The sequence below is a fragment of the Staurois parvus genome, unplaced genomic scaffold, assembly GCF_062004578.1.
Source record: "Staurois parvus isolate SC_StPar_1 unplaced genomic scaffold, SC_StPar_1.0 ptg000979l, whole genome shotgun sequence".
In the NCBI taxonomy this organism is placed as follows: domain Eukaryota; kingdom Metazoa; phylum Chordata; class Amphibia; order Anura; family Ranidae; genus Staurois; species Staurois parvus.
In genome coordinates this window covers 349,714-373,479 of record NW_028318775.1, presented here as the reverse complement: position 1 = coordinate 373,479, position 23,766 = coordinate 349,714, and the positions used below count along the sequence as shown (strand labels likewise).

Below are 23,766 nucleotides of genomic sequence, written 5' to 3'. Positions count from 1 at the left end.
CGGGCCCTCAGGTGGTGCCCGAGTTCCCAAATGGTCAGTTTGCCCCTGTTCCAGTTCAACCATGTAACATGTTCTCAAAGGTGAACTTGTCCTTTAAAGCTGTCAGCTGGTTGGCCTCTAGTGGCTTTGATTTTAGGCACAGTGCCGAGAATAGAGAGCAACTGAGCATGTGCAGAGCAGGATGAGGCAGTGTATTACTAGATTTTAAACAGTATAGGCACTTGTTTGTAATGTTTTATACCTGCATAAGGGGCCAGCCTGAAGTGATCTAGAAGCACCTAAGTTCCTGACTAAAGTTCCACTTTAAGTGAGACTCCCGGAATCTTTTACTATAGGAAACAATAATGGTGGAATAATAAGGGTGGTGCAATAATGGAACAAGGGTCTTTTTTTTTTCTTTTTAGAATGTTTGTATGTACATCTTTGTATCTTTGGTAGTATTTATATCAATAGCTGTTGATGGTGGGGTCCTTTAGTGTGTGTACCAGGTATCATACCTGACCACAGGTAAAGGAACTTGTTACATTGTCTGCAGGTTGACTCTAGTGCTTTCACTCCTCAGACACAATCTGAGCCATTCTCCGGCCTCGGACGATACTTTTGCTCTATTCTGTAAATTACGGAAGGGGAGGAGAGGAAGGACCCGTGTGGTCTTCATCATGAGATCTGTCTGCTGAAGAATCCACAACATCTGAGGAAACGGCCTTCATTGACAAAGATGCTGAAGCAGCGCTTTCCCCTCTCACCGACGTCTTTCATCATCTCTCGTGTTTAGAATTTGTGGTCATGTCTCTGGCTGTATCCTCTGTTGCACAATTATGAGGAATTTCCCACTGGTCTTTGGTCTGGTTAATTTAAAATGGTTGCAAAGGCTGAAGGTTTTTTTACCTTCGTGCTTTCTATGCCCCCAACCTGAGCCTGATCTCGATCCAGCAATGTGCACAAGAGCAGTGGCTCTATCGGTTCTCTCCTCAGGCATTGGCTCCCATAACTGTCAATCACAGCCAGTGAGGAGGGAGCTGAGCAGCGCTCTGTGCGTTTATGGACACATCGAGCCAGCTCAGGAGTGAGCATGCACAAGTAGTCCTATAGCAAGCAGCTTGCTATGGGGGCAATCAGCAGTGGGGAGGAGCCAGGAGAGTCAGCGGGGGGACCCAAGAAGAGCAGGCTCAGGGCTGCTCTATGCTAAACCATTATAAATATTGCTACACACGGCGCACCTACATCCCAAAAAGTTGTAGAGAACAAAGAAAAAACATAAGGGCTTCCCCATATCAATCCAATATAAATAGTAGAGGAAAGGTAGTGCTGGACCCGTAAGATAATCTCACTTTTGGTATTGGTATTATAAAGTATTGATGTGGATGTAATCAGGGCTGGGACAAGGGGTGGGCGAGAGGGAAGACCCTCTAGTGTATTTCACTTGGTCAAGGACTCATAGAGTAGTGACTTCCATCATGGGTAAGCTCCTGACCAAGTGAAATGAGTTAGATGGGTCTGTACCTTAGATGGGTCTGTACCTTAGAGGGGTCTGTACCTTAGACTGGTCTGTACCTTAGAGGGGTCTGTACCTTTGACTGGTCTGTACCTTAGATGGGTCTGTACCTTGGAGGGGTCTGTACCTTTGACTGGTCTGTACCTTAGAGGGGTCTGTACCTTAGAGGGGTCTGTACCTTAGAGTGGTCTGTACCTTAGATGGAGTGGTCAGTTTGATGACACAGTGAATTGTTCCGAGGCTTTTAGTATGGTGAATGGTTCCTCTTACTTCTTTGGAGTCTTTCTAGAGCTAACGGCCAACGGCTACGAGAATCGGTGGCAGTCTGGGGATGTGAGTGCCAGAATCTTTGCTCTTTGTTTACTGGTGTTTATTCATTTGTTGGCTAAAGAAATGGCTTCTTGGCTCACAGAGGACTTGTGATTTGCTGGTGTTCAAAGCCAAAATGGCAAGAAAAACACATAAGAACTTCTCCATATCAACCTGATAAAAATAGTAGAGGAAAGTGGAAAAGTAGTGCTGGACCCGTCGGATAATCTCACTGGCATTGGTATTGTAAAGTATTGATGTGGATGTAATCAGGGCCGGGACAAAGGGAGGGTGGGTGGGAGGGGAGACCCTCTAGTGCATTTCACTTGGTCAAGGACTCATAGAGTAGTGACTTCCATCATGGGTAAGCTCCTGACCAAGTGAAATGCCTTAGAGGGGTCTGTACCTTAGAGGGGTCTGTACCTTAGATGGGTCTGTACGTTAGATGGAGTGGTCAGTTTGGATGACACAGTGAATTGTTACGAGGCTTTTAATATGGTGAATGGTTCTTCTTCCTTCTTTGGAGGCTTTCCAGAGCTAACAGCCAATGGCTACAAGAATTGGTGGCAGACTTGCCAGCTGACCCATTTAAAGGGATAGGCCCTCTTTCTCAGAGTACTGAAGAAGAGGGTTTGTCCCTTGAAACTTGTCATCTGCTCTGAAAAAGAGAGCTTGTCCCTTGAAACCTGTCAGATGGTCTGAAGAAGAAGGCATGTCCCTTGAAACGTGTCAGATGGTCTGAAGAAGAGGGCTTGTCCCTTGAAACGTGTCAGATGGTCTAAAGAAAAAGGCTTGTCCCTTGAAACCTGTCAGATGGTCTGAAGAAGAGGGCTTGTCCCTTGAAACTCGTCAGATGGTCTGAAGAAGAGGGCTTGTCCCTTGAAACCTGTCAGATGATCTGAAGAAGGGATTCAAAGGAAAGCAAAATCTTCAAACATTTTTCAGTTTATATAGTGAATGTTTGAGTTTGTAAAGAAGAATACAAACACTGCGATTTTTTTGAACCGTCTAATTTTCACTTTTCTTCAATTTTTTTAGAGGAACAACACAAATTTGATGTATTTTTCTTCATGTTTTGATTTGGAATAGAATGTGTCGTGTTCCCAATGCATTTGTGTGGATGGAAATAAAAGCTATTAGAAGGATTTTCAGCTTTATTCACTTTTTTTCAACACACTGCTATTATTTTGAACATAACTGTACATAGTTACATAGTTACTCTGGCTGAAAAAAGACAAAGTCCATCCAAGAGCGGACTGACAACTCATGGGGCCCCCAGGCAATAGGGGATCATGGGGCCCCTGTGTCCTCGCCCACACTCAAACCACACCCAAAAAAGCCTATGAAAGGTATCGGGCATCTCATGGGGCCCCCTTCTGACCCGAGGTGCCCGAGTTCCCAAATGGTCAGTTCGCCCCAGATCCAGTTCAACCATGTTACATGTTCCCAAAGGTGAACTTGTCCTTTTTATGCTGTCAGCTGGTTGGCCTCTAGTGGCTTTGATTTTAGGCACAGTTTTGAGAATAGAGAGCAACTGAGCATGTGCAGAGCAGGATGAGGCAGTGTATTACTGGATTTTAAACAGTATAGGCACTTGTTTGTAATGTTTTATACCTGCAAAAGGGGCCAGCCTGAAGTGATCTAGAAGCACCTAAGTTCCTGACTAAAGTTCCACTTTAAGTGAGACTCCCGGAATCTTTTACTATAGGAAACAATAATGGTGGAATAATAATGGTGGTGCAATAATGGAACAAGGGTCTTTTTTTTTTCTTTTTAGAATGTTTGTATGTATATCTTTGTATCTTTGGTAGTATTTATATCAATAGCTGTTGATGGTGGGGTCATTTAGTGTGTGTACCAGGTATCATACCTGACCACAGGTAAAGGAACTTGTTACATTGTCTGCAGGTTGACTCTAGTGCTTTCACTCCTCAGACACAATCTGAGCCGTTCTCCGGCCTCGGACGATACACTTGCTCTATTCTGTAAATTACGGAAGGGGAGGAGAGGAAGGACCCGTGTGGTCTTCTTCATGAGATCTGTCTGCTGAAGAATCCACAACATCTGAGGAAACGGCCTTCATTGACAAAGATGCTGAAGCAGCGCTTTCCCCTCTCGCCGTCTTTCATCACCTCTCGTGTTTAGACTTTGTGGTCATGTCTCTGGCCGTATCCTCTGTTGCACAATTATGAGGAATTTCCCACTGGTCTTTGGTCTGGTTAATTTAAAATGGTTGCAAAGGCTGAAGGTTTTTTTACCTTCGTGCTTTCTATGCCCCCAACCTGAGCCTGAGTTCGATCCAGCAATGTGCACGAGAGCAGTGGCTCTATCGGTTCTCTCCTCAGCCATTTGCTCCCATAACTGTCAATCACAGCCAATGAGGAGGGGGCTGAGCAGCGCTCTATGTGTCTATGGACACATCAAGCCAGCTCAGGAGTGAGCATGCACAAGTAGTCCTATAGCAAGCAGCTTGCTATGGGGGCAATCAGCAGTGTTGAGGAGCCAGGAGAGTTCCCCATATCAAGGACTTCCCCATATCAATCCAATATAAATAGTCGAGGAAAGTGGAAAAGTAGCGCTTGACCCGTAGGATAATCTCACTAATATTCGTATTGTAAAGTATTAATGTGGATGTAATCAGGGCCGGGACAAGGGGTGGGTGGGAGGGGAGACCCTCTAGTGCATTTCACTTGGTCAAGGACTCATAGAGTAGTGACTTCCATCATGGGTAAGCTTCTGACCAAGTGAAATGCCTTAGAGGGGTCTGTACCTTAGACGGGTCTGTACCTTTGACTGGTCTGTACCTTAGACGGGTCTGTACCTTAGATGGAGTGGCCAGTTTGGATGACACAGTGAATTGTTACGAGGCTTTTAATATGGTGAATGGTTCTTCTTCCTTCTTTGGAGGCTTTCCAGAGCTAACAGCCAATGACTACAAGAATCGGTGGCAGACTTGCCAGCTGACCCATTTAAAGGGATAGGACCTCTTTCTCAGAGCACTGAAGAAGAGTGTTTGTCCCTTGAAACTTGTCATCTGCTCTGTAAAAAGAGGGCTTGTCCCTTGAAACGTGTCAGATGGTCTGAAGAAGAAGGCTTGTCCCTTGAAACCTGTCAGATGGTCTGAAGAAGAAGGCTTGTCCCTTGAAACCTGTTAGATGGTCTGAAGAAGAGGGCTTGCCCCTTGAAACTCGTCAGATGGTCTGAAGAAGAGGGCTTGTCCCTTGAAACATGTTAGATGGTCTGAAGAAGAGGGCTTGTCCCTTGAAACCTGTCAGATGGTCTGAAGAAGAGGGCTTGTCCCTTGAAACCTGTCAGATGGTCTGAAGAAGAGGGCTTGTCCCTTGAAACCTGTCAGATGGTCTGAAGAAGAGGGCTTGTCCCTTGAAACCTGTCAGATGGTCTGAAGAAGAAGGCTTGTCCCTTGAAACCTGTTAGATGGTCTGAAGAAGAGGGCTTGCCCCTTGAAACTCGTCAGATGGTCTGAAGAAGAGGGCTTGTCCCTTGAAACATGTTAGATGGTCTGAAGAAGAGGGCTTGTCCCTAGAAACCTGTCAGATGGTCTGAAGAAGAGGTCTTGTCCCTTGAAACCTGTCAGCTGTTCAGAAGAGGGCTTGTCCCTTGAAACTCGTCAGATGGTCTGAAGAAGAGGGCTTGCCTTAGTTTGGCTTGAACTTCGATGGCTCCACCAAAAAGTCGATGAAGTCGTTGTCACGGGGAGAGTGTTGATCTTAGGGCGAGGAAATAACGGACACATCACGCAGCATTTTACATTTATCACAAACACATAAATCTGACGCCGGGTCCAATATAGATATGCTAAAGGAATAAAAAAGGCACAATACTTGCCTAGTCTGTGAGGTCCCTTACCTCCTCCTCTGTAAGTCCCCCACCACCGCTGTATGCTCCTCCTTCTTATCAAGTCCCGTGCTAAGGACCTCATGAGCCGGGCTGTGTGCATCCATATAGACACACAGCCCAGCTTGACCACGCCCCCACTCCCTCCTCGCTGGATTTGACTGACAGTAGCGGGAACCTATGGTCCCTGCTGCCCTCGGTGACTCCTGTAAAAGCAGGAAGTGAGGGGAGCTGCGCTGCAGGCAGGATGGCGCCAGAGCCAGGTAAGTGTTCAGGGATGGTGGTGGGCAGATGCCGGTAGTGAGGCATTTGAAAACCCTTTTAGAACTGCTTTCAATATTCGATGTCTCTTTTCAGATGGAGTATTTTCTGAAGAAACTGGCGGAGGCGATGGGCAGCGGCTGGCAGCAGGCTCTGTTTGAAGACTATAAAATCGGCCTCCACAATAAGCCGAGTGGTCTGTCCATCTGGGAGCTCATCGATCTGATTGGAAGCGGGCAGTTCAGTAAAGGCACCGACTTCACCACCGTGTCCATGGCCATCAACGAAGTCTTCAGTGAGCTCGTGCTCGATGTTCTCAAACAGGTAAGAAAACTCGACTTATTTTAGACCTATGCTTCTATGCTTCTTCTATGCTTCTCTATGCAATGCCGCCAGATCATGGCTGGTGGGAGGGGCCGGCAGGGTGCTGTACATAGCTTTCTGAACACATCGCAGCAGCCTGCCGCAGCACTCCTCTCAAGAGCCCTCAGTCCTGATGCAAGCAGTAGACACGTGCAAAATGAAAACCTTTGTTTAGTTTAATTGCGGATCAGTTTGTTAAGTTACTAATTTCGGTTTATTTATTCATTTTCGACCAGATTTAAATTTACAAATGGATTCAAAATATTTGAATTGAGTTCGTATTGAAAATTTGGAATCGATGCAAATTCATTCAGTTGGTTCTATTCCATTTGAAATTCGAAGTTTGGAAGACAGTTATATATTTTGTCTATTTTATTCTGTTTTACTGTATTCTGTTCAAATCTATTATATTCTCTTCTATTCTGTTCCTTTATTCTCTATTCTATTCTTTTATAATCTATTTTCAAAATTCAAATTTCAGAAGACAGCTATATTCTTTCTATTTTATTCTATTCTTTTCTGATCGATTTTTATAAACAATGTTACTTTGTATCTCTCTATCTCCCGTCTGATCGATGTTTATAAACAATGTTACTTTGTATCTCTCTATCTCCCGCCTGATCGATGTTTATAAACAATGTTACTTTGTATCTCTCTATCTCCCGCCTGATCGATGTTTATAAACAATGTTACTTTGTATCTCTCGTTCAGAACACTGTGTCACATGGTCTGTGCTGTGCAGCAGCTATTCCAACTTCTGTATTTACAGAGCGACTTCTGGCTGTCATTTTGACAGCCAGGACTTGCCTGCGACTGAACAGCGGGGTACAAGGACAGGATGTGCCACTCAGGCTCTGTATACGTGGAGTAAGTTCTTCGAGTGTCCACAGGTAGTTTGTTCATATTCAGCCTGTCAGTGTACTCAAGACTGACGACATTACTGAGGCGCAGGGGCAGACTGACCAATTGGGCACTCAGGCACTGCCCAAGGGCCCGGGATCAGTAGAGGGTCCCATGAGATGCCTCTGGTACCTTTCATAGACTTTTTTGGGTGTGGTTTGAGTGTGGGCGAGGCCACAGGGGCCCCATGATCCCCTATCGCCCAGGGGCCCCATGAGTTGTCAGTCCGCCTCTGCTGAGGCGACAATCACAGAGCCGTCCTTATATATTTGCCAGAATTTCTCGTTTTCTTTGCTCTGAATCTCCTGCCCGGGATGGTGGGTGCTAAAGCCATGTTGGTTGTCTCTGCAGGGCTATCTGTGGAAGAAAGGCCACAAGAGGAAAAACTGGACGGAGCGCTGGTTCGTCCTGAAACCGAACATCCTGTCCTAACGTGTCCACATCTACACAACGTTCTCCAGTCTTTGCTTCTTTTGCAGATGTGGACACGTATCTGTCAATGGAAATCTGTGAAAGTCATGTTGTGCGCTCTTATGCCTTGTATAGCGTTTTACTCTTCTATTGTCTGTACTTTACCAAAATCTTGCGCCCTCCAGATTGTATCACCATGAATATGTTCTGGACGGAGACATCATCATTGGAGGAATTTTCGATGTCCATTGCCTTATGGCTAATTGGAAGATCCATGAGATCTCGATCACCACCAACATGTTCTGTTTGAAGTACGTACAATTCAGCAATGTCACATCTGACCAAAAGTTATAAAATATTATACGGGGCGATAATTGGATTGTATTGTCCCTTTATATCCAGAATATCAGATTACTGAAGAAAGATTTCTACCCGAACATTATCCGTGACCTCACTCTGCATATCACAATCACTCACTATACTGAATACATTCATAATTCATAGGAATGACTCCTGTGCAGTAAACCATACATGTGTCGTCCCGGGACGTTCCGCTGTGACACTTCCACACAACTACCGCTTGGGTGCAAACCTGCTGAACAAAGGAACAAATCCTGAAGGCTGCACTCCAAATAAAGTCACTGTCATGTAAAAGGCAACAAAATACAACAACCAAACGCCGTGATGAGGAAAGTCAAAGCGCTTTGTGCTGCTTTACCACCAACTAATGACATTGTTAAGGGCTAGAATGAGAAACTTCCTTCTCCTGAGAGTCTCAAGGCAGATATAAGCGGCTGTGCCAGTACCAGAGACACCACCGAGAGCCTGTATTGTACACTGCCGTATATACTGGACTATAGGAGCACTCCCACCACTGTCCTGTACACTGCCGTATATACTGGACTATAGGAGCTATCCCACCACTGTCTTGTACACTGCCGTATATACTGGACTATAGGAGCACTCCCACCACTGTCCTGTACACTGCCGTATATACTGGACTATAGGAGCTATCCCACCACTGTCTTGTACACTGCCGTATATACTGGACTATAGGAGCACTCCCACCACTGTCCTGTACACTGCCGTATATACTGGACTATAGGAGCTATCCCACCACTGTCCTGTACACTGCCGTATATACTGGACTATAGGAGCACTCCCACCACTGTCCTGTACACTGCCGTATATACTGGACTATAGGAGCGCTCCCACCACTGTCCTGTACACTGCCGTATAAACTAAGGTATAGGAGCACTCCCACCACTGTATTGTACACTGCCGTATATACTGGAGTATAAGAGCATTCCCACCACTGTCCTGGACACTGCCGTATATATACTGGAATATAGGAGCACTTCCACCACTGTCCTGTAATGCTGTATATACTGGAGTATAGGAGCACTTCCACCACTGTCTTGTATATACTGGAGTATAGGAGCACTCCCACCACTGTCTTGTACACTGCGATATATATTGGAGAATAGGAGCACTTCCACCATTGTCTTGTACACTACCATATTGTCACGGACTGCCAGTGCCTCTCCCATCGCCCGCCATATCACTCCACTCCTCCCTTCCCCCTTGCACATTCTGAGGTCTGTGGGGCTTCCATGGACAGGGCTGGGCCAGCCGTTGCCGAGGCAACCTAGCCGCGTCCCACATGGTCTTCAAAAGACCCGCACAGGAAGCAGCCCTCCTCTCTCTGTTCCTGTCCATGCTGCTGGAATCATCTTGCTCCCAGAAAGATGCTGGGAGGCTCGGGTGAGGGGGACCGAGCCTCCCCAGCCATCCCCCCTGCGCACTCTGCAGACCCCCAAAAGGTCAGGACTGTAGCCCTCTGCAATACCCCAGGGTTGGGAGTCTCCACAGCTCTGCATGAGCCTTCTCTGCTGAGTGCCCTGGGAGCTGCTGCTGAGGGACCCTGCACACTGTCCGTGGCTGTGTGTCCCTGGAGGCTGTCTGCTGCTGAGTGCCCTGGGAGCTGCTGCTGAGGGACCCTGCACACTGTCTGTGGCTGCATGTCCCTGGAGGCTGTCTGCTGCTGAGTGTCCTGGGAGCTGCTGCTGTCTGCTGATCGTTGGTTGTCCCTGGAACGCTGACTGCTGGTTGTTCCTGTCTGGAGCCACCTGCCGCTGAGGGTCTGCAAGCTGCTTACCGTGAGTGTCCTGAACTGTCCCTGTTGTGCGCACTGATCACCCGTGTCCTGAACTGTCCCTGTTGTGTGCACTGACCACCTGTGTCCTGAACTGTCCCCACTGTGTGCACCGACCACCCGTGTTCTGAACTGTCCCCGCTGTGTGCACCGACCACCCATTTCCTGAACTGTCCCTGTTGTGCGCACTGACCACCTGTGTCCTGAACTGTGCCTGCTGTGTGCACCAACCACCCGTGTTCTGAACTGTCCCCGCTGTGTGCACCGACCACTCGTGTCCTGAACTGTCCCCGCTGTGTGCACCGACCACCCGTGTTCCGAACTGCCCCGCTGTGTGTGCACTGACCACCCGTGTCCTGATGGCATGCCCGGAGTATAGCTACCTGTGGTGCCCCTGAGTGCTTGAGCCATCGCTACCGGTTGAGTCCCCGAGGCACCTGCCCAGTGGTAGTTTGCCACCTGTTGCCCGAGCCCTTGCCCAGGGGTAGATTGCCGTCTGTTGCCCGAGGCCCCTGCCCAGTGGTAGGGTGCTGCCTGTTGCCCGAGGCCCCTGCCCAGTGGTAGGTTTCCGCCTGTTGCCCGAGGTCCCTGCCCAGTGGTAGGTTGCTGCCTGTTGCCCGAGGCCCCTGCCCAGTGGTAGGTTGCCACCTGTTGCCCGAGACCCCTGCCCAGGGGTAGATTGCTGCCTGTTGCCCGAGACCCCTGCCCAGGGGTAGATTGCCGCCTGTTGCCCAAGTCTCCAATCCGCTGTCCAGTCACGGAGGGAGCTCGGCTGAGACCCCAAGCCTAGGGGGTAGATTGCCTGCCTGTCGCTGAAGACCCCCCGTGCCTGGAATCGTCCCTGGTTTGAGCACACATCACCCTCCCTGCCATTTCCCCATTGAGTGTCTGTCCTTTTGTTGCTTCAATAAAGCTTTGTGTGTTCCCCATCTTCTCCGTGTGCTCTGTCCTGCCTGCACTTCCGTTACATATATATTTTGGAGTATAGGAGCACTCCCACCTCTGTCTTGTACATTACCATATATATTGGAGTATAGGAGCACTCTCCACTTTTACACTGCTGTATATACTGAAGTATAAGAGCACTCCCACCACTGTCTTGTACACTGGCGTATATACTGGAGTAGAGGTGCATTCCCACCACTGTCCTGCACACTGCCGTATATACTGGAGTATAGGAGCACTCCCACCACTGTCTTGTACACTACCATATATACTGGACTATACGAGCACCCCCACCATTGTCCTGTACACTGCCATATATACTGGACTATAGGAGCACTGCCACCATTGTACTTTACACTGCTGTATATACTGGAGTATAGGAGCCCTCCCCCACTGTCCTTTACACTGCCCTATTTACTGGACTATAGGAGCACTCTCACCACAGTACTCTATATGGCCGTATATTATTATTATACAGTATTTATATAGCGCTAAAAGGTTTGCTCAGTGCTGTACATTATAGTGGGGGACAGTACAAGAGACAATACAGTAACAAAACAAAACACGAGGGGGTCAAGGGCCCTGCTCTTTCAAGTTTACAATCTAGGAGGGAGGGGATAGTGGTACAGGAGGAAGTGGCTGTGGGGGATGGAGTGGTAGGAGGAGTGGAGGAGATCGGCTGTTAGGTGAGGGTGGGGTAGGCTTCCTTGAAGAGATGGGTTTTCAGGGTGCGCCTAAAGGTGAGGAGGGTAGGTGACAGTCTGATGGATTGGGGTAGTGAGTTCCAGAGGATAGGGGAAGTCATGGAGAAGTCCTGCAGTCAGGCGTGGGAGGTGGAGACCAGAAAGCTAGAAAGTAGGAGGTCTTGTGAGGAGCGAAGAGTACGGGTAGGGTGGTATTTGGGTATCAAGTTGGTGAGGTAGTTTGGGGCAGCGTTATGAATGGCTTTGTATGTCTGTGTTAGTAGTTTGAATTTAATGCGTTGGGCAATCGGGAGCCAGTGACGGGAATGACAAAGGGGGGTGGAGGTCAGTGGAGGGAATTACAGAGGGGGGGTGGCAGAAGCGGAGCGGTTGGTAAGGTGGATGAGTCTGGCCGCTGAGTTCAGGATAGACTGAAGCGGGGATAGTCTGTGATGAGGTAGGCCAGTGAAGAGGAAGTTGCAGTAGTCCAGACGTGAGATAATAAGGGAGTGAACGAGTAGTTTAGTAGTTTCTGGGGTTAGGAACGAATGTATTTTGGAGATGTTGCGGAGGTGGAGCCTGTATGAGTTTGCCAACGACTGGACATGGGGTTGGAAGGACAGGTTTGAGTCTAGAGTGACACCTAGGACTTTGGCTTGCGGGGTGGGACTGAAGGGGTGAGGCGAGTGGTGGAGAGGTAAATTTGCGTGTCATCGGCGTAGAGGTGATAGTTGAAGCCGTGGGAGTCTATCAGTTTGCCGAGGGAGGAAGTGTAGATGGAGAAGAGAAGGGGCCCAGGGACAGAGCCTTGGGGGACCCCAAAAGAGAGGGGGTGAGAGGGGGAGGTGGTAGCGTTATAGGTAATGCTGAAAGAGCGTTGGGATAGATAGGAGGAGAGCCAGGAGAGAGCGGAGTCTCTGATGCCAAGGGAGTGTAGTTTATTAAGGAGGAGGGGGTGGTCGACTGTGTCAAAGGCCATGGAGAGGTCGAGGAGTAAGAGGACTGAGTAGTGGCCATTAGCTTTGGCGGTTAGCAGGTCGTTAGTGATTTTAAGTAGGGCGGTTTCGGTGGAGTGTAGAGGACGGAAGCCAGACTGTAGTGGATCGAGGAGGTTGTTGTCGGTAAGGTGGACGCTTAGGCGATTGTAGACTAAGCGCTCAAGGAGCTTGGAAGTAAATGGCAGCAGGGAGATGGGTCTAAGGTTGTTCAGGTCGGTGGGGTCCAGGGAGGGTTTTTTGAGTATGGGGGTGATAGGCACGTGCTTTAGGGGGTAGGGGAATGCGCCAGTAGAGGGAGAGAGATTGAAGATGTGAGTGAGGGAGCGTAGGATGGAGGAGTTGTGTGCGGACAGGGTCAAGGGGGCAAGTGGTGAGGCGGGCTTCTGAGAAGACCTTAGTGACCTCCTCAGTGGTAGCAAGGCTGAAGGAGCGGAGTGTTGGGGAGGTTATAGTGTGTGGGACGTTAGGTGTGGTGGGGGGTAGGGTGGTTGCGAGGTCAGAGGAGGGGAGAGTTGATGGGGTTATAGTGGGAGGGAGGCTAGGTGGGGAGGTAGGTTGAGCATTGGCGATGTCCTTACGAATTGCGTCAAAGTTATTTTGGAAGTGATTGGCAATCTCGTGGGCGGTGAGTGAGGTACTGGGTGGAGGTGGGGGAGAGTAGGGAGTTGAAAGTGGAGAAGAGCCGGCGAGGACAGGTGGAGAGGATGTTGATGAGGGTTACGTAGTAGGCTTGTTTGGCGGCGTGGAGGGACGAGGAGTAGGTGAGAAAGGCGGATTTGTAGAGGGAGAACTCTCGAGGGGATTTGGTTTTGCGCCATAATCGTTCCAGCACACGACTGCGTCATTTAAGATTTTTAGTGTGGTCGTTCTGCCAGGGTTGAATGCTACGTGTGGTTAGGGGTGCTAAGGAGTCTAAGGCAGCTGATAGCGTGTTGTTATATGCAGTAGTGGCCAGGTCAGGGCATGACAGTGGAAGGATACTGTCGCTGCAGAGTGGAGAGGGGCCGGGTTCAGGTTGCGAAGGTTACGGCTGGTGATGGTTTGACGTTTGGGGGGGAGGTGTTTGAGGACGGGGAGATGGAGAACGTAATGAGGTTGTGGTCAGAGAGAGGGAAAGGGGTGTTTGTGAGGTTGTGGAGGGTGCAGAGATGGGAGAAAACGAGGTCCAGGGTGTTCCCGTCAGTGTGGGTGGAGGACTGTGTGCACTGTGTGAGTGCAAAAGATGAGGTTAAGTGGAGGAGTTGGGATGTAGCCGGGTTGTTGACATTGATAGGGATATTGAAGTCTCCAAGGATGATGGTGAGTAGCTCAGAGGAGAGGAAGAAGGGTAGCCAGGTGGAAAAGTCGTCAAGGAAGTGGGATACGGGTCCAGGAGGCCGATAGATTACTGCAATCCTCAGAGGGGTGAGGGAGAAGAGTCGGATGCAGTGGGCCTCAAAGGAGGTGAATGGGACCAGACGATACCTCCATAGGAGAGTGCCGCAGGGGAGGTGGAGTCAGTGGCTTGGATCCAGGTTTCGGTGACCACTAGGAGGTTGAGGGAGTGGGAGATAAAGAGGTCATGGATGGCGGTGAGCTTGTTGCAAACCGATCGGGCGTTCAGGAGTGCAACCGAGAGTGGAGGGGTGGATGCGGGAGGAGGGGGACAGGTATAAGGTTGAGGGGGTTGCGGCGGTTCGTGGGAGTAGGAGGGTGCCTAGTGGGTGAGTGAGGTGGTGAGGGACCAGGGTTTGGGGAGATATCCCCAGAGGTTAGAGAAGAAGGGTGAGGAAAGTAAGATGGGAGCAGGATGTACACTAGCGCACATGCCTTCCAGTCCTGGTGTTTGGGTCAGCAGGAGAGTGAAGTATCAGCAGGAGGTGATGAGAGTAGTAGTAGGGAGATGATAGCAATGAGGGGGAGATGTACAAGTTTTGGGGTGGAGCAGAGGGGTAAAGAAATTAGATTTTGGGAACGCAAGAAAGTAATATGAAAAGGAGGAGTAGAGGGGACATATTAAAAAGGTACTCGGAGTGGCACTCAGACTTGTAAGAGATGTTTCCCGGGGTGTTTGCTTGCAGTCTGTCCAGCATGCAGTAGAGTTTCTTGCTGTTGTTGTGTCTTCCTGCTGCTTGAGTTCTCCTGCTATAGTTCAACTGCTGTGTTCAACTGCTTCTTCTTAGCACTTAGTATGTACTGGGAGATAGGAGCACTCCCACCACTGTCCTTTACACTGTCTTATATACTGGAGTATAGGAGCACTCCCACCACTGTCCTATACACTGCCGTATATACGGGACTATAGCATTCGGTTTATTTGCAGGCTGTTTGGCAAGTTGAGCTGGGAATTTTTCTCTTTTGTTGTTTGACATGCATCGCCCTTCCATGTACTCCTTGATTTTAAGGCCAGTTATAGCTTGGGGCAGTGGCCATTGTTTGTACTGTTGAATTGTTGGTTAGGGGGCGCTCTGGACACCTTAGCTGCCATTGTGCTGCATGCTGGGTGTCCAGTGAACTCCTGTACCTGTACTTTGTAGGCTCTGAAAATGTGCAGAGTTAGGCTGGCCATACACAATACAATTTTCTGTCCAATTTCCTTTAGATTTACCTTCAACTATGTACTGTAAGGGCCTGCCTAATTGGATACAATTGATAGTGTTTAGGTTTGACCTCATATTATATGGTTTTTGGTAAATCTAAAACAAAATTCTCAAAAAAATAGTATAATGCATGGCCAGTCTTAGGAACTACAGAATATCGGGGTGCCATGACGCGGCTCTGTAGCTTACACATGTATTTGCAAATGTGTGCTAACTAAACCCATGTTTTTAACACATACTGTTAGACATGTTAAATTGGTTTGTTCGAAGGCGGTTTGGCCATTTTTTGTAATCTCAAACCATGCAGAGCTTATTACGAATATCCTATAAAAGATCATCTAGGTAGCAGCGACCATAACATGTTTTCATTTATTGTTAGCTGTACACATCAAGCACATACGGGAAAAATAAAAATGCTCAATTTTAAGAGAGCTAATTTTCCAAGGCTGAGAGCTGCTCTTCAAGACTTACACTGCACTCTAAAAAATAATGTTTTGGCTCAACAAAAAAAATTAACGCAACAGTTTGCATCAAGCTTTTTAAGTTATGACAATGTCTGGTGAAATTAAGTTGAAGCAACAAACTACATTGCATTGAGGTAATTAGCTTTTCTGATAGAAATGAATGCATTTTTATTTACCGCCAACTTAATTACTGGCATTATAAACACATGTTTTTAAGTTGAGTACTTAAACATATCAAGTTAAATCAAATAGTTTTTCCAGTTTTTATAAGAAACCTTCAAGTCACGTGTACTTAATTGCTACAATTATGAGCAAGTTTTTTAAAGTTAAAAAGCAGTTAAAAATCAAGTTGATCCAAATTGATTTTCTGTATTAGTTTTTAGCTTTGTTTTTTTTATACTAGCTTTCAAAAATGAATTAATCAGTTTAGGCTTACACTAGAATGTGTTGCAGAAACCCCGCAATCTGTGTGCATTTCACGCACCGCATTCAAATCGCACTGCCCTTGCAGTCTGCAGTGGATGTCAGTGTTGCAAACACAGTGCATTTGCCGGCACCAGATTGCATGGTACAAAACAAAACATGCAATCTGGTTGCACTGTGGTTCAAAAATTGGTGCATGCATGTCTTTGGTGCGATGTGGTGTGATTTGAGCTCATTCAAAATGAATGGGCTCAAATTGCATTACACTGAACCACATGTGAATTGCACAGGAATGTGTTGCAGTTCCTATGTGATTAACATGCACTTCATTGTGTGAACCAAGGCCCAACAATCCAATTGTTAAACAATTGACATTTTTTGCACACAATAGTTGTGTATTCCAACAAAAGTATTAAACAAATATAAATGAACTAGCACTTTATGTTTCAATGTTTTTATTACGTTTACAGAAAAGTAAAGTACAACAGATGGCATAGTATGTATACATGCATCCATCAACCATAAATACAAAATTACATACCGACTCTTACAAATAAAAATATATACCTATGTGTGATGTCAATTTAGACATAGATTGTATAAGACTCAGTAAGAACAAAGATTTTTATATACCAAAACATTATCCTGAGTATATATTGGCAAGCGTCAGTAACAAACCTATAATGTGCATATCTGAATGGGCAATTGCCAGAAAGAAACACAAAGGACAATCTTATCCTTAAAAGAAAATAATGGAAATATTACTAGTAAGTAATCCAACAGAAGCAGTTCACATAACTATGTTGTTAGAAATTCTTTTTGCCCCAAATGGGGTCAAAGAAGCAAAAGGACAAAATGAACAAATGTAAACAAAACCCCAAGAAACATAGAAAAGTGTTAACATCTTGGAGCCACTCTGTTACCCACCAACCTCACAGTTGCGACATTACATAAAAAAGAACAAAAAAAAAACACCAGAGAGACCTTCAAGGAATCTATGAAGCCTTAGAAGTATATAACCAAACATTCTATAAAGCTGTTATATGATTTAATTAGGTGTGTGCCGAAATTTGTGAAATTACTCAAACTAATTTTTTTCACACCAAAATCAAATCCTTAAAGTTGTACTAATGAATGAGTAAGCACTTTGCATTAAGATTTTTTTAATATTGTCTGTCTGGTGCAGAAACTGTTTCTCTACAAGACCTTTGCTATATTGTGCAACAAATTGTGGCAATATAGTGAAGCTATTGGAGGATATTGAAAGTTGATATTTTGTGAGCTTTCTTACAATTTGCTATATTCTTTCCGCATTACCCTGCGTCAACCATTTTGTGAACTGAAATAAAAGTGAAAAATGTCATCTGAGTATGACTGTGCTATGGAACACATACGTTCAGAGAATACTGTACTTACACATTACAAAGAATATAACAGAATATATAAAAAGGAAATAAAGGCTGCAAAAATTGAAAATGAATGACAGACTGCAAAAGATAGCAGAACCAAATGTTTTAAGCAACAGACAGCAAGTAATCATGAAAGACAGAAGTTGTCTAACTAATCTGATTTCTTTTTATGAGGAGGTGAGCAAAACCTTGGACAGAGGGGTGGCTGTGGACGTGGTATACTTGGACAGAGGGGTGGTGGTGGACGTGGTATACTTGGACAGAGGGGTGGCGGTGGACGTGGTATACTTGGACAGAGGGGTGGCGGTGGACGTGGTATACTTGGACAGAGGGGTGGCGGTGGACGTGGTATACTTGGACAGAGGGGTGGCGGAGGACGTGATATACTTGGACAGAGGGGTGGCGGAGGACGTGATATACTTGGACAGAGGGGTGGCGGAGGACGTGATATACTTGGACAGAGGGGTGGCGGAGGACGTGATATACTTGGACAGAGGGGTGGTGGTGTCGGACAGATTGTTATTTTTATTACAGCAGCAGCTATTATAGCTACAAATGCCAGCGAGTTATAATGAGGACCAACAATGGGGCAGTTTTTCACAGTCCAACTTTAGAGTCTATGATGTGTCCAGGACTCCAGCACGGGATTTGTTGTACATCGAAGATCCCGATCAGGTTTTTTCCATAAATATTACAGATTCATTTATAACTTGCTTGTTCCATCTTCTCCATAAACTGGGTTTATCTCCTGAAAATGAACACACGTGTTATTTGTTAAAGTCTCTTATAACAGAACAGGGTACAAATAGATCTGGTAATCTGGATGGAGGCGTTTGTTTTTTTAACACTGCGCCATTTCTTTTCTGTATTGGCCTAAAGGTGCCTGCTATCCTCTGCTTGTCAATAGTACAATATTGTTCACCTAACGAGGGCGTTCAAGTCAAACCGGGACTTTTGAGTTTATATAATAAAAGAACAAATTTAATGGAGTGGAATCTGCATTTATTTTTTTAAATACTCCCCTGCTACATTTATACACTTATCCCAGAGTGTAACTAATGCCTTGACAGCTTCGGCATAGAAAGATTTGTCAGCCTGACCCATCCTAGGACAGCCGGCTTCATCCCTCATCATTATGTTCATCGTTCACACAGAAAGATTAGTCTTGTGCAATTTCAAGATCGATGATCCAGGACCAGGCGTTCCAGGTGCTGAATGTACACGGGAATGACTGCTGTGGGCTGGGAACCACCAAGCCCGGGATCATCACTGATGGACGGTACAAATCCCCCCCAAATGTCAGGACATGACTGGTGACAGTAGGGTAAAAAAATAATCATTTTATTCATTTTTTTTCTTTACGATTATTTTTTAACACACTGTTAGCAGAGCAATACAGTGTTACCATACCTCTTCCCAGAGGAGAAACACCACAAGGACAGTCTATAGGGTGAATATTCACTGTGATAGTTAATGTCAGGCTATCACAGTGATCAGAATCTGGTTCCCCCGGGTCCCCCGCGCCTTGTGACGCCATCATGCGCTGTGATTGACCAAAGCAATGTACAGCTATTCATTATAAAAAAATAAAGTGTAGTGTAAAAAGTGACATCAGACAGTCTTTGACAAGTCCTTTATTAAAAACAAAAATCAGCAAAATGTCCCCCGAAGTAGATCCAACGTTAATCATGATGCCCGCCGCCACCGCCGACCGAAAAAAAGGAAAAAAAAAATCTGCTCCGCTCTCAACGTTGGCTACCGGACGTCTGACAGCTGCAACCCTGATGACCGTTCCTAAATACTGGCATGCCCCTCGGTGCTCTTAGCCCCCCCCATTCTCTCCACCCTTCATGCTCTACACTCCCCCCCTTTGCCCCTGCAGCTCTGCCGGGTTCCCCCCTTTCCTCTCCCGCTTGCTGCTGTGGCGGGGAATCTGTCAGGTTGGAGAGCGGCAAAGAGGCCAGGAAACGTGTCATTTACCGGCCCCTTCCTTTTCCGAATGCAGAGCCAATGATTGGTACGATCTATGACTCTGTACAGAGCTATTCCTGTTCATTCATTCTATGCAGCTGAGGCTGCAGAGATAGAGATTGTGGACTGTCCTCAATCTCCTTTCTCGGTCCCAAAGGTGGAACATCAGGGGTCTGTTTCACCAAGGGGCTCCTAAAATTGTAATAAATAATTTTTTAAAAATGTAATAACAAAAATAAACAAATGTAAAAAATGGTAAGAAATAAATACAAAGACAAATAAATAAAATAACCAGGGTCACAAAGGTCGCACTTGCGACCAGGCCTTGGCGTACCGCCACCAGGCTTGGAGGGAAGGGCCCCGACTGAGGATCAGGGGGGCCCTTCAAGGTTACTTGGACCCTGAAGCTTCTAGTTACGCCACTGAGATGACATGACTTTGGCAACATGACAGTCAAACACAATTGCATTGAATATTGAGGGATTTCCTTTAGATATTATGTTCACAGTGTAAATATTCTTTCACAAACTCCCCTTATATAAGTATGGGATTGTTTAGGCAAATGTAAAACACAACATTGTAAGTAGTCTTTATTATATAATATCTAAAATATATACAAGTGATTTATAACATTCAACAATGGTGAAGCGCTATGCTTAACATAATTATAAAGTGCAATACGTGATGAATAAATAAAAATAATAACAAATGCACACTATAGTAATGTGTGCAAAATTAATGTGCCACAAAAATAACAGATTAAATTTCCATACTCAAAAATAAATCATATATTATATATACAATAAACATGATATACACAAGTGCAATATAAATAAATAAATAATCATCGCAGTGATAGTGTTACAAACCCACACTTGTGGTGTTGTGCAAACACTAATTGTATCTGATATGCCAATCAAACAGCTAACCAGACCGATTATGTGAAATAATACAGTGATGTGGCACTCAATCTATTCACACAAAGTGACAGGTGCTCACAATGTATAAAAATATATATTCAAAAATTCAGTCCACAATAAAGTGCAAACAATAATAAATGTGCAAGTATGCAAATGAAGTGCTTCACTTCTCCACTCCACGCTTGATGTGTGCTCAGGTGACACTCTAGTGTATCTATCCTAACAAGTGGGAGGCACATATGCAAACTGTTGTAATTCCTACACTGTTCACCTGATTTGGATGTAAATGCCCTCAAATTAAAGCTGACAGTCTGCAGTTAAAGCACATCTTGTTTGTTTCATTTCAAATCCATTGTGGTGGTGTATAGAGCCAAAAATGTTAGAATTGTGTCCATGTCCCAATATTTATGGACCTGACTGTATGATCAGTGTAGTAGGACTCAAACATATGCGGTGAATACCAAGGACATAAAGAGATACACAAAGAAGACCTCCATAGTGTAATGCTGCTTATTCCAAATATCAAAAAAAAAAAAAAAAACACGTCAAATAGAACACACATTTAATCAGGTACAGACCAGCGGTTTGCCATGCACATGGTATCGCACATGGGAACAATACCATACAGGTCTCTCTCCTGTCAGTATGGACATGCTGCTTTGTATGATGTCTCCCTAGTAACACAGCACAGTTAACCCCTTGATCGCCTCAGATGTTAACCCCTTCCTGCTCGGTGCCATTAGTACAGTGTCAGTGCTTTTTATTAGCACTGATCGCTGTATTGGTGTCACTGGGGATGTCAGTGGCAGTTAGTCAGTTCCTCCCCCAGTGTCAAAATGTCTGCCGCCGTCCTGCTATAAGTTGCTTATTGCCGCCATTACTATTACAAAAATAAATTTCAGTATATATACCGCCATTTGTAGACAGTATAACTTTCAGGTAAACCAATGAATTTACACATTTTTGCATAAATTTGTGATGAAATTTGATTTAAATTGTTTTTTTTACTAGACACGTTTAATAGCAAAAAGTCAAAAATATTGGGGTTTTTTTCAAAATTGTAGGTCTTTTGTTTACAGCAAAAAAAAAATAAAAACACAGAGGTGATCAAATACCAGCAAAAGAAAGCTCTATTTGTGGGAAAATAGGACATAAATGTAATTTGGGTGCAGCGTTGCATGACCGCGCAATTGTCAGTTAAAGTAACAGCAGCGCTGTATAGCAAAAAATATCCTGGTCAGGAAGGGGGGAAATCCTCTGGAGGGCGAGGGGTTAATAGTACTCACAGCTCAATCGAGATAAGGAATTGCTGAGAGCAGTATGACCAAATAACACCACATTAGAATCCCCCCCTTTCCGAAAATAAAGGGATAGGAAGGGGTCTCCACGGCCCCCCCCCCCGGGAATCACCGCAGGTAAGCACTGGCACCTCCTAGAGACCAGCAAAGTGGAGAGAGACAGAAGGCGTGGCTTGTCTATGTCTATTATATATATAAACCACAAACTAATGTATTGATCCCACCGGATTGGATGACAGAAAACGCAAAACACCCAAATAGAGGGGAAAGGATGAAATATTGTACAGTCCTCAGCTGGGTAAGTCTTCCTCACCATACGGCCCCCACAGAAATCTATAAAGAGGTGCAACTCAATAAAATAATAAATAATCCCATTTCCTCACAAATCGCACACTTATATAGGGGGGTTTGTGGCTGAATTCTGTAATAAGGATGTCGGCAAACATATCGGAAACCTCCCACAATTTCTGCAATAGTTTATATATGATATATACAGAAGATGGTAAATGTTTTGTTTCCTTAGGATGGCTGGATCCCCATTAATCTAATAAATCTCTCCCTATTGATACCCTTACACTCCATATTGGTTGTATAAACTGTCAGACACTTACCTGTAATGAAATCTCTCCAGTAAAGTATCCAATACGTAGGCAACATTAATAAAACTAAAATGATTAGAAGAGAAAAGATCACAAGTATCGTTCCTACAAAAGAAAAGCAGAAGAGATGTAATATTAGTCACTCCCCAACATACTGACTATAATAAACCTATTGCTGCAATCACACAGCATTTATTTTACTGCAAGACGACGTTCACACGGAGGAGTTTTTGAAGCATCTTTGCATTAAAGAAAGCACATGAAAAAGCTCAAGAAAAATGCTTCCCTATGTATGTCTGTGTGTATATGTGTATGTTTATGTGTGTGTGTGTCTATGTATGTCTATGTGTATGTCTGTGTGTGTCTTTGTATGTCTTTGTATGTCTTTGTATGTCTGTGTGTGTCTTTGTATGTCTTTGTATGTCTTTGTATGTCTGTGTGGGTCTGTGTGTGTCTATGTATGTCTATGTGTATGTCTGTGTGTGTCTTTGTATGTCTTTGTATGTCTGTGTATGTTTTCCGCTGGGCATGTTTGTTAAGTTAAAAAAAATCCCCAAAAATCAATGGAAAACGCCTGAAAAATGCCTCCGAGAAGTGTTTTTGGTGCAGTTTTTAACCAATTTCGCGTCACCCTATAGCAGAAATACAGCTACAGGGCAGCACGGGTGCACAAAATCATGCAGATATATGTGATTTTGCAGTTCCAGGCTACGGTCTTGGCTGTCAATCATTGGACCCACCCCTGTGATTTCTCACCAGCACCCGGTGTTCACCCGAGTATCTCCAATAGGGATGAGACCTGTGTATAAACAACACAAATCTCTCCCGTCAGCTCCTGCACACTGCTTTGTATGGCTCTGCATAGCAGCATGCTTACAGTGAAACACACACACAGCACACAGTTAACCCTTTGATCACCCCTTATGTTAACCCCTTCCTGCCCAGTGCCATTAGTACAGTGTTGGTACTTTTTATTTGCACTGATCACTGTATTGGTGCCATTGGGATGTCAGTGACACCAAGTCAGTCCCCCCCCCCCCCCCCCGTGTCAGAATGTTTTTTTTTCTCAAAATTGTCGGTCTTTTTTTGTTTATAGCACAAACAAAATTAAAAAAAACGCACAGGCGATCAAATACCACCAAAAGAAGGTTCTATTTATGAGAACAAAAGGACATAAATTTAATTTGGGTGCAGCACTGCATGACTGCACAAATGTCAGTTAAAGTAACGCAGCGCCATATTGCAAAAAAATGGCCGGGTCAGGAGGGGGATGCTCGGGAAGGCAAGTGGTTAAGTCACATGTCCTTTAAAAAACGCTCAGAAAGCACGGCAAAAGCATGTCAAAAACACATATATGCTTTTGCTGTGTTTTTGTGGGGGATCAGTGTGAAAGAAGCCTAACAGCCAACCAGTCACAGGTTACGATCCAATTGAAAAAATGCATCAAAAATGCAACACACCTGTGGGAGGTTCACAAGCCTCCATTTACATAATCACATGACACAGGAAATCACATTATATTCAATGGTGCCCTTCTAATCAACCTGGCGCAGTGCGATTTTGGAAAAGGTTCCTGGTGAGAATTCAGTCCCGTAGACTTTCATGTTATCTCACAGAAGTCGCATCAGCATAGATAAGAAGCATTCCTATACACTTCCTTTATAGTTCACTATATGTACCACTGATGTATTATACATGGAGATCATATCCCCCCTTATGTATTATACA

The 23,766-nt window shown here is 45.3% G+C and overlaps 2 protein-coding genes across 2 annotated transcripts in view; one reads left to right on the top strand and one right to left on the bottom strand.

Moving 5' to 3' along the window:
* Positions 1-6,020: 6,020 nt before the first annotated feature.
* On the top strand, positions 6,021-7,623 carry LOC149441490 (switch-associated protein 70-like). The gene is made up of 2 exons (XM_089657282.1): positions 6,021-6,244; positions 7,535-7,623. Exons 1-2 carry the CDS (start codon positions 6,050-6,052, stop codon positions 7,613-7,615), a joined length of 276 nt encoding a protein of 91 aa, XP_089513408.1. The 5' UTR covers positions 6,021-6,049; the 3' UTR covers positions 7,616-7,623.
* Positions 7,624-16,279: 8,656 nt separating this feature from the next.
* The window catches only part of LOC149441488 (natural cytotoxicity triggering receptor 3 ligand 1-like), a 64,815-nt gene continuing 57,328 nt past the window's right edge, over positions 16,280-23,766 (bottom strand). Inside the window, exons 6-7 of the mRNA XM_089657279.1 lie at positions 22,051-22,143; positions 16,280-17,998 (exon numbers count right to left, since the gene is read on the bottom strand). Of these exons, the coding sequence (XP_089513405.1) occupies positions 17,922-17,998; positions 22,051-22,143 (170 nt within the window). The 3' untranslated portion in view covers positions 16,280-17,921. The remainder of the gene's footprint in view (positions 17,999-22,050; positions 22,144-23,766) is intronic.

Bases quoted from the DNA above. Each gene is read 5' to 3' on its own strand.
- LOC149441490 (XM_089657282.1), top strand. From the start codon at position 6,050: ATGGGCAGCGGCTGGCAGCAGGCTCTGTTTGAAGACTATAAAATCGGC. The intron at 6,245-7,534 runs GTAAGAAAACTC...TTGTCTCTGCAG, and splicing joins TGCTCGATGTTCTCAAACAG to GGCTATCTGTGGAAGAAAGG.